The sequence below is a fragment of the Apodemus sylvaticus genome, chromosome 22 (genome assembly GCF_947179515.1).
Source record: "Apodemus sylvaticus chromosome 22, mApoSyl1.1, whole genome shotgun sequence".
Classification (NCBI taxonomy): domain Eukaryota; kingdom Metazoa; phylum Chordata; class Mammalia; order Rodentia; family Muridae; genus Apodemus; species Apodemus sylvaticus.
In genome coordinates, this window is record NC_067493.1 from 31,956,572 (window position 1) to 31,971,857 (window position 15,286).

The following is a 15,286-nucleotide window of genomic DNA, read 5'->3' on the forward strand; positions in this document are numbered from 1 at the left end:
GAGTAGCAATTGTCTTAAGAATATTTCCCACCCAGCATAATTGACTCAACAGACACAGAGCCTGCAGACAGGGATAACAAACGTACGTCCCTCAAAGAGCTGCTATGCACAGTGCTGGGGTCCTCACTTCCGTTCTTGTCTTGTTGCTTCTACAGGAAGGCAAGACATGGGTCTCCAGGGGTTGTACCAAGAACTGCACCTGCAACGGAGGGACTGTTCAGTGTCATGACTTAAGATGCCCAACAGGGTCCCGTTGCAAGGACAATAAAGATGGCAACAGTAACTGTGTCTCCTACGGTAAGGAAACTGTTGGGGAAGGTTATGTGCTCATGGGTGACACACACACACAGAGAGAGACACACAGAAACACAGAAACACACACAGACAGGCACACACACATACACAGAGACACACTCACACAGACAGGCACACACACATACACAGAGACACACTCACACAGACAGGCACACACACACACACACACACACACACACACAGAATCAATGCTCAGTAAATGTTTGGTGGATAAACAACAAAAGAGGCAGGGAAACCCTAGCTTTTCTTAGTTGTTCTGTCCACCCTGTTTAATGTGGCTTCTGCTCCCTTGGGGCCCCTCTGGTTCTCCACACTAATGCTAATCTTGTTCCACCCCGAAGCTCTGAAATGCCCAGCCCACAGCATCTACACCGACTGCCTTCCCTCCTGCCTCCCCTCCTGCTCGGACCCAGAGGGCCTCTGTGGGGGCACCAGCCCTGAAGTTCCCTCCACCTGCAAGGAGGGCTGCTTCTGCCGATCTGGCTATGTGCTGCATAAAAACAAATGTATGCTTAGAAGTCACTGTGACTGCAAAGACTTCCAGGGTAGCCTCATCCAGGTGAGCAGGCAGGGCGACCATAGCGAGGGGTGGGAGCTGGCTCGGTGGATAAAATGCTTGCCGCACGAAAGTGAAGACCTGACACTGGATCGGCATGACCCATAGAAGCTGGGCTCAGCTGACTGTGACACCACTACTATGTTTCCCTGCTATGATACAGGAGGTGAAGCTAGGAAAAATCCCAGGAAATGAGGGTACCAACTCTGGTGGTATACACAAATAAATAGTGAATAACACAGAGGCAGGGGGAGATGGATGAAGCTTGTCTTAGTACAAAGTGGAAGGAAGGGCCAGCGCCTAAGATCTACCCTCACTGTTATACACACACAGACACAGACACACACAGGCACACACACAGACACAGACACACACAGACACACACAGAGACACACACACAGATAGATACACACACACACACATACAGACATACACATACAGACACACACAGACACACACAGACACACACAGACACACATACAGACACACACAGACACACACACAGACACACAGACATACACACACACACAGACACACACACACACTGGGCATTCTAGGAAGGCTGAATCATGCCCACAGTCCCAGTGGCAATTTTTAAAGCTCTTTTATCTGTACTTGGCTGACTCAATAGATATGAAACCTACAGACACAGAGGGCAATTGTAAGACCCTCAAGCAGGGACCTCCAACCAGGGAGCCTCTGTGGCGCTGACCCAGGCCCCCTGCACACATGTTACAGTTGTACAGCTTGCTCTTCCTGTGGGGCTCCTAACAGCGCAAGCAGGGGAAGTCTCTGACTCTGGTGCCTGCCTTGGCGACCCTTCCCTGCTGCTGGGCTGCCTTATCTAGCCTGGATAGAAGAGGAGGTGCCCCGCCTTCCTGAAACTTGATATTTGAAGGCTGATTGATATCTATCCATGGAGGCTGGCCCTGTTCTGAAGAGAAGCAGACACGGGGATGAGGGTGGTTGAGAGGAGAGAAAGGAGGGGAAACTATGGTTGGGATGTAAAATAAGTAAAATTAAAAAAACAAAACAAAAGTCCCCGGGACAGAAAACTAAGCTTGTCTCCTAGAACCAGCCCTTCTGTTCTCTCTCCCCTCCTGTGGCTTCTGCAGACCGGCCAGACGTGGATCTCCTCTGGGTGTTCCAAGATTTGTGCATGCAAGGGAGGGTTCTTTCAGTGCCAAAGTTACCAATGCCCCTCGGGGACCCAGTGCGAGGACGGCGAAGATGGCAGCAGTAACTGTGTCTCCAGCAGTAAGGGAGCCTGTGGGACGGGAAGGGCAGAGCCAGCTCACGGCTGGAGGGGTCCGAGGCGTGGCCTGAGTCCTCTTCTCCTCCCACCCCATAGCTGTGCAGTGCCCAGCCAACAGCCTCTACACCCACTGCCTTCCCTCCTGTCTGCCTTCCTGCTCCAACCCCGATGGCCGCTGCGAGGGCACCAGCAGCAAAGCCCCCACCACCTGCAGGGAGGGCTGCGTCTGTCGGCCTGGCTACCTGCTCAATGAGGACACGTGTGTGCTCAAAGACCAGTGTGGCTGTAAAGATATCAGGGGCGACGTCGTCCCAGTGAGTTGGTGTGGGAAGTGGGGGTTGGGGGAACGCTCTCTGCCTTTCTCGGCCTCGGATGCTCCTGTTCATAAGGCTGGCCCTGGAGTACGATGGCTGCTAGGATGTAGACTGGATTTTTTTTTTCTTTATAAAGACAAGGACTCATACAGGTCAGGTTGGTCTCACACACAAAGATGCCTTTGCGTTCCTGACCCTCCTGCTTCCGCTTCCGCTTCAGTGCTGGGGTGACAGACTGTTCTACCACTGTGAGGTTATGTGGTGCTCAGGGCTTTGCACATCATAGACAAACTCTCTACCAATCCAGCAATACTCCCAGCCCTCACAGGCTGGGCATTGGGTCAGAGTCCCTACAGCTGACCACCAAGGTCGAGGTGCACAAAACAGGGAGACCCTGCTGCTTCATCTCCTCATCTGCAGATGAGTCTACCAGCCCGTCCTGGGCAATGCATTTAAGACGATGAGAACATACAAAGATGTTCAAGCCCTTGTATAAAATGATGTCGTAGTCCTGGGAGTGCAGCATAGTGGTTAGAGAATTGGTCTAGCACACGTCAGGTCCTGGGCCCCATCCCCAGCACCATGTAAAGCGGGTGTGGTGGTGCACACCGGACATCCTAGTGTCCAGAAGGGAATCAGAAGCATCAGAAGTTCAAAACCCTCTCTGACTACATAGGCAATTAGAGGTCAGCCTGGTCTATAAGAGACTCTGTTTCAAAAAATAAGGAACATGACGACTGTCTGGTATCCGTTGCCCCTTGCTTGCAGGGGTGCTTCGGATGAGGTGGCTGGCTCGGCAGGTGTCTCCTTCCTTCTTTACCACTCCATATGTGTCCCTCCAAAGCTGCCTCCAACCAACTGGGTTGAGAAGTGCTGGGTGTTTGGTCGCGGGTGTACTGTAGCTGGCCTTCCCTGCTAAGAAAGAGCCTCCAAGCAAGTTCTCTAACCGGGAACACAACAGACCCGGGCAGACAGCTCAGTCAGATTCCTAGAACCCCTGTAGAAAAAGCCAGGCATGGGCCAAGGCTTTCGATAAATGCATATCCCGCAAAGCCCTTTGACGCCAGAAACCCACATGGTGGGAGACAGAATGGCCTCATGAAGGACATGCCCTCTGCCTCCCACACACATGCTGTGGCATCTATGTGCACAAAATAAACGTGTGGGCTTTTTCATTTTTTGAGGTCAGGTATAGTAGTATTTATTCATAATTCCAGGATTGAAGAGATGGCGACCAGCAGACCCTAGGTTCACCGGCCTCTCAGCCTAGCCTCAAAACTTAATGAGAGACCTTGCCTCAGGGAACAAGATGTAACTCCTGAGGGATGAGCGTGTCCTTTGGCCTCTGCAGCATGCATATGCACATATATGAAAATACACACACAGGAACACATGCACACATGCACACATACCTCCACCATACTATGACACAGTACATATATATCTTCCTATATGTTTTAAATAATTCTACATGAATTATAATGACTAAGACTGTGAATCTTTTTTTTTTAATTTTCTATATTCTTTGTTTACATTCCAAATGATTTTCCCTTTCCTGGTTCTCCCCTCCCCATGAGTCCCATAAGTCCTCTTCCCTCCGCCCGTTCCTCAATCAAGCCCCTCCCACTTCTCTGTCTTGGCAATCCCCTACAATGCTGCCTCAAGCCTTTCCAGGACCAGGGCCCTCTCCTTCCTTCTTCTTGGGAATGATTTGATATGTGAATTGTGTCTTGGGATTCAGAGCTTCTGGACTAATATCCACTTATCAGTGACTGCATTCCATGTGTGTTCTTTTGTGAAGACTGTGAATCTTATACAAATTGTTCTACTGTATTATTTGGGGGAATAATGGCATAAAATATAGATAGGTTTATCTTTCTGGAACCTAGGGCCTAATCCATGCTAGGTACTAAGTCTATCACTGAGCCACGCCCCCAACCCTCACTGGGGATTCTAGGCAGGGACTCTATCACTGAGTCACACCCCTAGCCCCTCCCTGGGGGATTCTAGGCAGGGGCTCTACCAGTGAGCCACACCCCAGCCCCTCACTGGGGGATTCTAGGCAGGGGCTCTACCAGTGAGCCACACCCCAGCCCCTCACTGGGGGATTCTAGGCAGGGGCTCTACCACTGAGCCACGCCCCAGCCCCTCACTGGGGGATTCTAGGCAGGGGCTCTACCACTTAGCCACACCCCTAATCACAGATGCAATTTTTTCAAGTATTTCCCTCCAGAATTTGGTTGACTTAATGGAGTTGGACCTCTAGGGAAGGAGGGCAAATGTAAACCATTCACACAGGAAGCTAAGCCTTCCCTTTAGAACGGCCACCTCTGTCCTCACTTCTGCAGGCAGGCAAAGCCTGGCTCTCCAGTGACTGCACCCAGAGTTGTGCCTGCACGGATGGGGTCATCCAGTGCCAGAATTTCGTCTGCCCGTCGGGGTCCCATTGCCAGCACAAAGAGGACGGCAGCAGTGACTGTGCAGCAAACAGTAAGGGAGCCGTGGGGGCGGAGGGGGAAAGGCTGCCCCGTAGCTGAAAGAGGGGTGAGGGTGACCAGAGGCACCCCCATGGGGAAGATTCCAGAAGACCAAGAGCGGGGCTGAGGTCCTTTTCAATGGTCACACTTCTTGACAGAACTGGAAAAATGTACCATCTTTGGGGACCCGTATTACCACACGTTTGATGGCTTCACTTACCACTTCCTGGGCCGTATGAACTACTATCTCATAAAGACAGTGGACAAGCTCCCTAAAGAGATGGAGCCCCTGACTGTGGAGGGGCGCAACAAGCTGTCCCCCAAAGGGAGCTCAACCTTGCACGAAGTGACCTCCATCGTCTATGGCTATAAAATCCAGCTCCAAGAAGACCTGGTGGTTTTGGTGAGTAAGAGGACGGGGTTCCTGAAGGAACCTGAGGAGACTACCATAGACCACCTGGGGCTGGCAGAGCCCGAGTACCCCACGTCAGGAAGGGTCAGAAGTCAGAGTTGGCGTTACTTCCTGGAGAACGGTGGCACGGGGCAGTGGGACTAACCACTGAGAGGGATGGGAGGAGAGACGAGATGGGGAAGGGGTGGCACATGTGCAAATGGAGCTGGACCACCCACAGTGCTGACCTAAGAAAAACCTTTCTTTGACACTTATTTAACATTCATGTAGTTGTGTGTGTGCGTGTGCCTGCTCATGAATGCGTGTATGTGCCTATGTGAATATATGCCATACATGTGTGCACGCAACAGAGGCCAGGAGAAGGTGTCATACACTTCGCAGATAAACTTACAGATAGTTGTAAGCAGCCCCACAAGGCTTCTGAGAGACAAATGCGGGTCCTCCAGAGGGCCAGCAAGCACTGGGAACCAGTGAGCTGTCTCTCACACCTACACTTCTCAATATCGCATGTGCACGTGGACGGGCAGGCATGTGCCGAGGTGCACATGTGGGGGGCAGAGAACAACTCGGAGGAGTGTGCCCTCTCCTTGCACCATGTGGGTCCTGGAACTCAGACTCGGGCCCTCTGGGTGAGTGACAAGAACCTCTACGCACTGAGCCATCTTTTGAGTCTCTACAAGGAAGGGACAGGGGCACAAAAGGAAGGTCTCTAGCGCCGGGGTGGGGAAGACTCACGGTGTGCTGAGGAGAGTTGGCAAAGGCAGGTACAGACGGGAGCCACAGAAGGTGTGGCCCAGGAGCACGCTCCGCAGCCGCAGCCTTCCATTTTAAGGTCAACGATGAAAGGGTGGCGATCCCCTACAGTCCAAGCAAGCACCTGAGGGTCGTGCTGCGGGCTCAGCGGCTGCTTCTCGTCACTGACTTTGAAATGGTGGTGGACTTTGACGGAAAGCACAGTGCAGGTAAGAGACAGGGCACGAACTGCAGAGGCTCCCTGTGCCAGCAACCTGAAATCCCAACCCTCGGCAACCGAGGCAGGAGGCTCTTCCTTGCTAGCCAGGCCTCGTGGCCTGTCTCAAAGAAACCCAATCAAACCCAAGCCAAAAAGAAAGAAGAGACAGTACAGGGTGTTCTGGAGCACATGTAATCTTAGCAGTTAGGGGGTAGATGCAGGAGTATCAGGAGTTTGAGGCTAGCCTCAGCTACATTGCTGGTTTGAGTCCAGCTTGGGCTATATGAGACCGTGTCTCAAAAATGAAAACAAAAAACAACCAAGCAAACCAACAGCAATTAAAACATGAAAATAAAACAATAAAACCAACAACCACAGAAAACAGGAGCTCCGTTTCCAGGATGGAAGCTGGAAAGGCACAGCTCAGACAGACGGGTCGTGGGAAGAAGTTATACTCGGGAGCAGAGCCCTCAGCTTGAGAGGGGCACGCACTATGACGGGAGGACAGAGCTGAGCTCACTACAGGGCACCTCCTTCTTCCTGCAGTGATCTCCCTGCCTACCACATACCGTGGGCTGATACGGGGCCTGTGTGGGAACTATGACAAGGACCAAGCCAATGAATTCATGTTGCCCAGTGGAGAGGTCACCTCCAATGTCAATGTCTTTGGCAAGAGTTGGGAGGTGAAGGTGGTGCATGCCTTCTTCCGATTCCCAAGGTGAGGTCTGGGGGTCGGGGAGAAGAGTAAAACTCGCTTTCATTGGAGACTCAGAGGATTGAGCATAGAACCTCACGCAGGCAACCACCATACTAGCCACCCATTACTGGGAATGAAAATACTCATTACTGAGCCACGCCCCCAGCCCCTCTCTGGGGGATTCTAGGCAGGGGCTCTACCACTGAACCACACTCCCAGCCCCTCACTGGGGGATTCTAGGCAGGGGCTCTACCACTGAACCACGCTCCCAGCCCCTCACTGGGGGACTCCAAGCAAATGATCTACCACTAAGTCATGCCCCAGCCCCTCCCTAGGGGATTTTCTTCAGGTAACCTCCCTCTGAGCTGGCTATCTCCTAGGCAGCAAGTCTCTTTCCCACTCCTTTTACCCTCTGGTCCTCAGCACAGAGGCCTTCTGTCACTTCTGTCACTTGTCTATTTACTGACCATTGGGAGCAGCTGCTCACTGCAAATACCCATGGTGCCCTTGTCCTTCCCTCTGCCTTTCCCTAGACTTGTTCTTTCTCCTTCCCGAGCCTCACGCAGCCCCTTGCCATCCCTACTTCAGGGCCCTTCCAGAAGAAGAGGGAAGAGACGAAGAGCCTGGCCTTCTCCAGTCAGAATGCAGCCCAGAGCAGCCTGCGCTCCTCAGCAGCACCCAGGCCTGTGGGGTGCTTGCGGACCCCCAGGGCCCCTTTGCTGCATGTCACCCAATTATAGCCCCAGAACCCTTCGAGCAGTGAGTCCAGATCGCTGCTGTGGTTTTCTTTTCTGACCCCCTCCAGCTCTGCCGGCTTGGTTCTCCTCTCTTGTGACCTCGTTTCTGCTGACTCCCTGCATCCTGTCTGCTGTCCTTCTGCCATCAAGTGCCTCACCCCCACCTCCCACTATACCTGTAGCCCACCAGCTTTCTGTGTGACATCCCAGGCTCCTCCTCTCTGTTTTTAATGTTTTGTTCTGATTTATTTGGGTCTCATGTAGGCTAGGCTAATACATATCTAGGGATGACCTTGAACTTGTGATGTTTCTTCCTCCACCTCCCAAGTGCTGAGGTCATAGGTGAGCACCACCATGCCTGGTTTATGTGGTGCAGGGGCTGGAATCCAGAGCTTCCTGCATGCTGAGCAGACACTCTGCCAACTACACTGCCTGCCCATCTTCCTTGCTTTTATCTACCATCTGTCTGTCCGTCCATCCGTCCATCCGTCCGTCCATCCATCTATCCAGGGAGATTTGTATGTATGTGTGTGGGGTATGTTTCTTTAGTGAACATACCATGTATATTTATGTAGGTCACAGATCAACTTCCAATGTCCTTCAAGAGCCATCCACCTCAGTTTTTATCTTTTGCTTTCTTTCCTTTTGTGTGAGTGTGGGTGTGGACATGTGTTGCCAGACGACCAGAGTTGAAAATCAGGCGTCCTGCTCTGAACCTCTCTCACTGACCCTGGTGCTCACTGGCCAGGCTGGGGTAGAGTGGGCACCATTGATCCTTCTATCTTTACTGCTCACGGAGCAGGGGTTCTAGGCATGTGCTTGGGGATTCGAACCCAGATCCTCATCTTGAATAGCAGGGGCTTTTACCCCGTCTACTGCTGGGAACCTTCCTGGCCTCACAGGGTGTCCTGAGGACAGCAGTGGTGGGGCATTGGCGGTTGCGGTGGCAAAAATAGCTTATTTTTGTAGCTTACTTTTGCTACTGTTTTTTCTTTTTCTTTCTTTAACTCTTTGCTATTTTAAGGACTTATGGCGATTAACTCCCAATGTTCAGCAGCAGGGGATTAAGGAAAAAAGCTTAATAGCTAAGGCTCTTTTCTTTCTGGTTTAGGAGTCCCCTATGGCCAGGCAAGAGGCTTGGAGTTTGTTTTCTCTTCCTGAGTCAGAGAGAAAAAAAGAGGAAAAGAGAAAGAGAGAGAGAGCAGAGCCACCCACACAGAAAACACACACTCTGGGTGTACGGGAAACAGCTACACTCCAATTTGTGTTGTTGCTTTTAGACAGAAAGTTCTCTGTGTAAGAAAGAATTACCTACCTGGTAGATAAAATGTGACATAAAAGGGGAGTTACAGAGGATGCCAATAGTGAGTTCAAAGCAGTGTTTCATTCTGTAAGCTCATTATAAGTTCAAAGCAGCAGTTTCACACGGCCTTGCTTTATCATAGTGCACACCTGTGGCTTCATCCTGGGACCTGACCTGGAACTGAAGAGGCTTTACAGAGAAACCGTGTCTCAAAAGCAAAATATTTGAATCAAATTAGAAATTGTGTAAAGTCATTAATTCATCTAAACAACACTAGTTTTGAAAGTTTGTCTTCATGTGGTTCTGCAGGACATTTGCTCAGTAAGGTGGGCTGATGATAGTGACATTAGGCTAGGTCACTATGAGGCTGTGTAATAGTGACAAAGGCATCAGCTGCAAGAAGCAATCCTGGGATGAAGTCTCTGAGGGCCTGTATCCTAGAGCTCACCCATCACAGCCATGCGAAATGGTGGGCCATCTCCAGGAAACTGAGTCGCACGCCGTGGCCTTCCCTAGATGCCTTCTGACATTCTGCCTTGTTTTCTAACTCAACCCCAAAGCTTATTGATTAGGCTAAGCTAGCCGGCCAGTGAGCCTAGGGAGCCTCCTGTCTCCCCCTCCCAGCACTGAGATGACATCACCACACCCTGCTTGTTCTTAATGTGGAGAACGGTAATGAAACAGGTCTTTGTTCTTGCAAGGCAAGCCCGCTGTCGGCTGTCACTGAGCCACCTCCCAGCTCCTCCCTCTCGCCCTGCCCCTTTTCAGCAACACTGAGTCTCTTTGGCCCCCTCTTTACCAACACCCCTACTCCATCATCCCCTTGCACCCCAGGCGCTGTATGTCGGATATGTGCACTGGCTGGAAGACCAAAGAAGAAGAGGCGCTTCGATGTCGCGTCCTCAGTGGATATGCCATCATCTGCCAGGAGGCAGGTGCCAACATGACTGGTTGGCGGGACCAGACACACTGTGGTGAGGCTCTGGCCCTGCTCAGTGGCTGGTCTGACTTCTTAGACACACTACCCCCAGCTCAACCCCACTGCCGCCAGCGCCCTCACCAGGGCCATCTTGGCTTTGCTTCCCCAGATTCAGGGCAGCATGTGATCCCAGATGGAGCCCTCTCCCACCTACTCCTCCACCGTCCAATCCCATTCCTCCTCCTGCCTGCCTTATATTTTTGTTGCTTTTCTCTTCAGTTTGTTTGTTTGTATGTGTGTATGTGTTGTGTTTATGTATTTTTGGGTGCATGCATGCATGTGTGTAGAAACTAGAGAACAGGTGCCATTTACCTTGTTCTTTTGTTTAGGGGGGCAGTTGCATATTTTTAGTGTGTGTGTGTGTGTGTGTGTGTGTGTGTGTGTGTGCGTGTGTGTGTGAAGGATCTAATTCAAGTCACCTTTACCAGCGATCTCACTAACCCACCTTGTTTTTTTGAGTCAGGGACTCTCACTGGCACCCAGAGCCTAGTGATGAAGTTAGGCCGGCTGCCTAGTGAGCCCCAAATATCCTCCGGTCTCCACCTCCCCAGAACTGCAGTTATCAGCGCATGGCCCCACACCTGGCTAGGAATCAAACTTGGGGCCCTGTGCCTGGGTGCTTGGGACTTTTTCTGGCTCTGCTCTCTCTCAGCTCCCTGTTTGTTTTGGGGAGTGGCTTTTAAAAAAAATTTTTTTTTAAATTTGCTTACTTTTTTATTTGATGTATGCATCTGAGTGCTTTGTCTGCATGCATTCTGTGTACCGTGTGCATCCGGAGGCCCACAGAGGCTGGAAGGTCCCCTGGAACTAGAGTGACTGACGGTTGTGAACTGCCGTGTGGGAGGGAGCTGGGAACAGAACCCAGGTCCTCAGCAGGCGCCCTGATCTGCGGAGCCATCTCTCGAGCTTTTGGAGACAGAATCTCACTCTGTAACAGGAGCTGGCCTCAGACTCATGGGGATCTTTCCAGCTCAGCTCTTGAGTGCTGGAATCACCTGCCCACCCTCCCAGTGTTCATGTTTCCATCACGTCTGTGTCCCAGAAAAGCTCTTCAAACAGACCTGGCCTACCTGTCCTGGGCCCCTGTCTGCAGGGCTCTCTGTTGGTGACCGTGTCCACCTGTCCTGTCCTTGTCCCTTTACCTGTTTGGACCCAGCCAGCTCCTAACTGTGCTTCTGTCCCCTCAGCCATGGCATGTCCTGCCAATACTGTGTACCAGAGCTGCATGACACCCTGCCCAGCGTCCTGTGCCAAATTTGTGACCCCCAAGGTCTGTGAAGGCCCCTGCGTGGAAGGCTGTGCCAGCCTCCCAGGGTACATTTACAGTGACACGCAGAGCCTCCCAGTGACGCACTGCGGCTGCACCACCGGTGGCATCTATTACAAGGTCCGGGTGGCGCAGAGACCTGGGAGCCCAGGTACAGCGAAGGGGACCTGGGTGGCTCTAGACCGGCTCCTGTCTGCTCTCTTCCAGCTAGGTGACAGCTTTGTAACTGGCGACTGCTCCCAGCACTGTACCTGCGCCAGCCAGGGGATCCTGCTGTGTGAGCCCTATGGCTGCAGAACTGGAGAGTCCTGCATGGTGGCCAACTTTACTCGAGGCTGCTTCCAGGGTGAGCCTGGGTCCTTGTGCTCTCTAAAACCAGGGACACCCTCCTGCTCTCCCTGTCCTCTGCTGGGTGGGATTCCCGCTCGGTCTTGGCAAATCTGCACCTCCTCTCTCTTATCCAGTACTTACTACCTGCCATGCAGTGCTTGCCCCAGAATCAACTTTAATCCTTACCCAGTGGAAAGTGTGACTCCCACTTTGTGAGCAAATGAAAGTGGGGTTCCGTCCAAGCATGGCAGTGGGCGTACCTTTTAATCCTCGCACTGAGGAGACAGGGGTAGGTGGGTCTCTGTGAGTGTTTGTCTCTCCTGCTCAAAAGGGAGAGGATTCCAAGGCGAGACCGTTTATAAAGTGCTTCCGGCACAAACGTAAGGGACCTGAGTTAGGATTCTAAAACCATGTTTTACAAGCTAAGCGTGACTGAGGGATGCTCACGTGCACGTGCTGCTCCTGCAGAGGACCCAGGTTCAGTTCCCGCTACCCACAGCCTACTTGCCACTGCCTGTGATTCCAGGTCTGGCCTCTGGGGGCACCAGACACACATGTGGTACACATACCTACCTACACATTTATACACATTTACTCACATTTATACATAAATGCATCTCTGGGACTAGCCAGGCTTTCTGCCTAGATGAATCAGTGAGCTCCGGGTTTGTGAGAGACCCTGTCTCTAAAGTGCACGTGCATGCATACAGCACACGCGTGTACATTTACCAACACATGTGCGCACACGCATGCACAGAAGGAAACTGGGGCTTCCAGGAGGTTAAGCAAATTCTCTAGTCCCAGGGCAACCCGGCTAAAGCATAGATTGCCGAGTGACCCCCAGGTCAGGTTCCAGTGACTGCTGCCTTCTCCCCTGGGGCTGCACCACAGCCAGGAGTCTCCTGCACTGAGTATCCTCTTGGGGCCCACTCACACCTTTCTGTCCTTGCAGACAGCCCGTGTCTGCAGAACCCCTGTCACAATGATGGCCGGTGTGAGGAGCAGGGGGCCACCTTCATCTGCCACTGTGACTTTGGTTATGGAGGACAATTCTGCACAGAGCCTCAAGATATCACAACCAGAAAAAAGCTAGGTAACATCTACATCCTCATATGATAATATCTATTACATACCATAGATATATGATAGAGATGATATTGATAGGTAAAATATATGTAGTATTAATCTATCACAAGATATTATATAATATAATAATCATAGACAATATATCATATTACATATGATATATAAAATATATAATTACATATCACATATATAGTTTATGGTTATATATAAATATTTTGGGTGCATTATACTAATATATATTAACTATATAATATGTAAATTATGCTAATATACTATATATTTTAGATAGCATAAGTTATATACTATTAGTTACATAATATATTCATATAATATTATATTCTACATATTTGAGGGATATTTATTTATTTATTTATTTGTTGTGAAGGCCAGAGAACAGCACAAGGAAATGCCCTCTTTCCTTCCACTATGTGACACCCTCAGTCCGACTCAGGGCTCTAGCCTGGTGCCAAGCACCGTACCCTATGCATCTGTCTCATCAGGTCATGTATTTTACATAATACATGTGCAACATTCAGGGACAGTGACACGGGCCTGTCATACTAGTGTGTTGGAGCTGAAGACCAGAAGATTGGGAGTTCAAGGCCATCCTCAGCTATGTAGTGAGTCTGAGGCTAGCCGGGTTATATGAAACCTTGTCTCAGTTAAAACCCCCTACAATATGTATTACATAATAACATATTACGTAGGAAATGTAATAGAGATCATGTTACTGTGTGATCCCCAAAATCAGCAGCACAACGGTCCTCAGTGGTCCTTTGCCCATCTTCTAATGGAGCAATCTGGAATCTTCTCTCTGAACCCTAGCAGTCGTTTTATGCTGCTGGTGGTAGTGGTGGTGGTGGTGGTAGGTGTGTGTGTGTGTGTGTGTGTGTGTGTGTGTGTGTGTGTGAAGGGAGGGAGGGAGGAGGGAGGATAGAGAGAGGGAGGGATCAGTGAGGCAGGAAGGTTGATAACCCTGAGCTCAGGGCCAGTCCCGCCTAGGCTACATAGTGAGTTCCAGGATAGCCTAGGCTACATGGTGAGTTCCAGGATAACCTAGGCTACATAGTGAGTTCCAGGATAGCCTAGGCTACATGGTGAGTTCCAGGATAGCCTAGGCTACATGGTGAGTTCCAGGATAGCCTAGGCTACATGGTGAGTTCCAGGATAGCCTAGGCTACATGGTGAGTTCCAGGATAGCCTAGGCTACATGGTGAGTTCCAGGATAGCCTAGGCGTAAGCAAGGCCCTATCTCAACAGAACAAGACAGTGTATAGGGGAGAGCTCCAGATGCCACCTGGCATGGACATCCCCTGCCCAGTCCTGTGGGGCTGTGACTGGAAATCTTAAGGGTTATTGAGTGAGAGCATCCATCCCTTCAAGTCTCTGAGCCCCCTTGACGGACAACTAGACACAAAGAGATTTAGGAGGGCAGCAAAGTACCAGAAGGAAGTGCTGCTTCCGCTCTCCCAGTCTCCACCCTCTCACCGTCCCTGTTGTGCGGGGTGTGTGTGTGTGTGTGTGTGTGTGTGTGTGAATGTGCACAGTGCTGCTTCCGCTATCTGCAGTCTCCACCCTCTCACCATCCCTGTTGTGAGGTGTGTGTGTGTGTGTGTGAGTGTGCACAGTGCTGCTTCCACTATCCACAGTCTCCACTCTCTCACCATCCCTGTTGTGCATGGGGTGTGTGTGTGGGTGTACGTGTGTGTGTGAGTGTGCACAGGCACTGTATACATGTAGAGCCAGAGCACGGCCGGCCTCGGACGTGGGTGCTGAGATGTCTTATTGAAGACATGGGCTCTTAGGCCTGACGAGCTGCCTCAGGGGGCAAAGGTGGTTGCCTCCTAGCCTGATGACCTGAATTTGATCCCAGGCCCTACAGAACTAGCTCCTGCAGGTTATCCTCTGGCCTGCACAGGAACATGCTCATAAACGTGCACACAGACACACAGACACAGAGACATACACACACACACACACAGAGACACGTGCACACACACACACAGAGACACGTGCACACACACAGACACACACAAGCACAGACACACACACAGACACACAGTCACATACACAGACACGCATACACACACACAGACAAACACAGACACACACACAGGCACACAGACACAGTCACACACAGACACACAGTCACACACAGACACACAGTCACAGACACACACAGTCACACAGACACACACACACAGACATACACAGACACACACACAGGCACACAGGCACACAGACACACACAGACACACACTCACACACACAGACACGCGCGCACGTGTCTTCACCTCGCATCTTGCTCTTGCCGGGACCACAGGCCTGCACCACCACAGCCAGCTGTGAGACCTGTGCTCCTAAGGTAACTTTACCCACGGAGCCGACGCCCCAGGGCCATTGCTGTTTCCTTTCAGAATCGTCCAGCTTAATGGCCATCCTGCCAGGAGTGCTCGTGATGGTGTTAGTGCCTGTCTTACTGCCCAGAGTGTATGTTTACATGACGACAAGAACTACCTTGGCTAGGAGGAGGAGATGGTAAGGCCGGGTCTGGGCGGGGCCTAAGTGGGGGCGGGGCAGTCGATGGGTGGGGCCGAATCACACAA

At 51.3% G+C, this 15,286-nt stretch overlaps 1 protein-coding gene across 1 annotated transcript in view; it reads left to right on the forward strand.

The window, feature by feature from the left end:
- The window catches only part of Zan (zonadhesin), a 103,665-nt gene that overhangs the window by 88,164 nt on the left and 215 nt on the right, over window positions 1-15,286 (forward strand). The window contains exons 73-86 of the mRNA XM_052168395.1: window positions 156-297; window positions 657-874; window positions 1,987-2,128; window positions 2,223-2,440; window positions 4,789-4,930; window positions 5,076-5,320; window positions 6,162-6,291; window positions 6,828-6,999; window positions 7,567-7,737; window positions 9,853-9,992; window positions 11,185-11,384; window positions 11,472-11,610; window positions 12,547-12,687; window positions 15,098-15,218. Coding sequence (XP_052024355.1) covers window positions 156-297; window positions 657-874; window positions 1,987-2,128; window positions 2,223-2,440; window positions 4,789-4,930; window positions 5,076-5,320; window positions 6,162-6,291; window positions 6,828-6,999; window positions 7,567-7,737; window positions 9,853-9,992; window positions 11,185-11,384; window positions 11,472-11,610; window positions 12,547-12,687; window positions 15,098-15,218 — 2,321 coding nt within the window. The remainder of the gene's footprint in view (window positions 1-155; window positions 298-656; window positions 875-1,986; window positions 2,129-2,222; window positions 2,441-4,788; window positions 4,931-5,075; window positions 5,321-6,161; window positions 6,292-6,827; window positions 7,000-7,566; window positions 7,738-9,852; window positions 9,993-11,184; window positions 11,385-11,471; window positions 11,611-12,546; window positions 12,688-15,097; window positions 15,219-15,286) is intronic.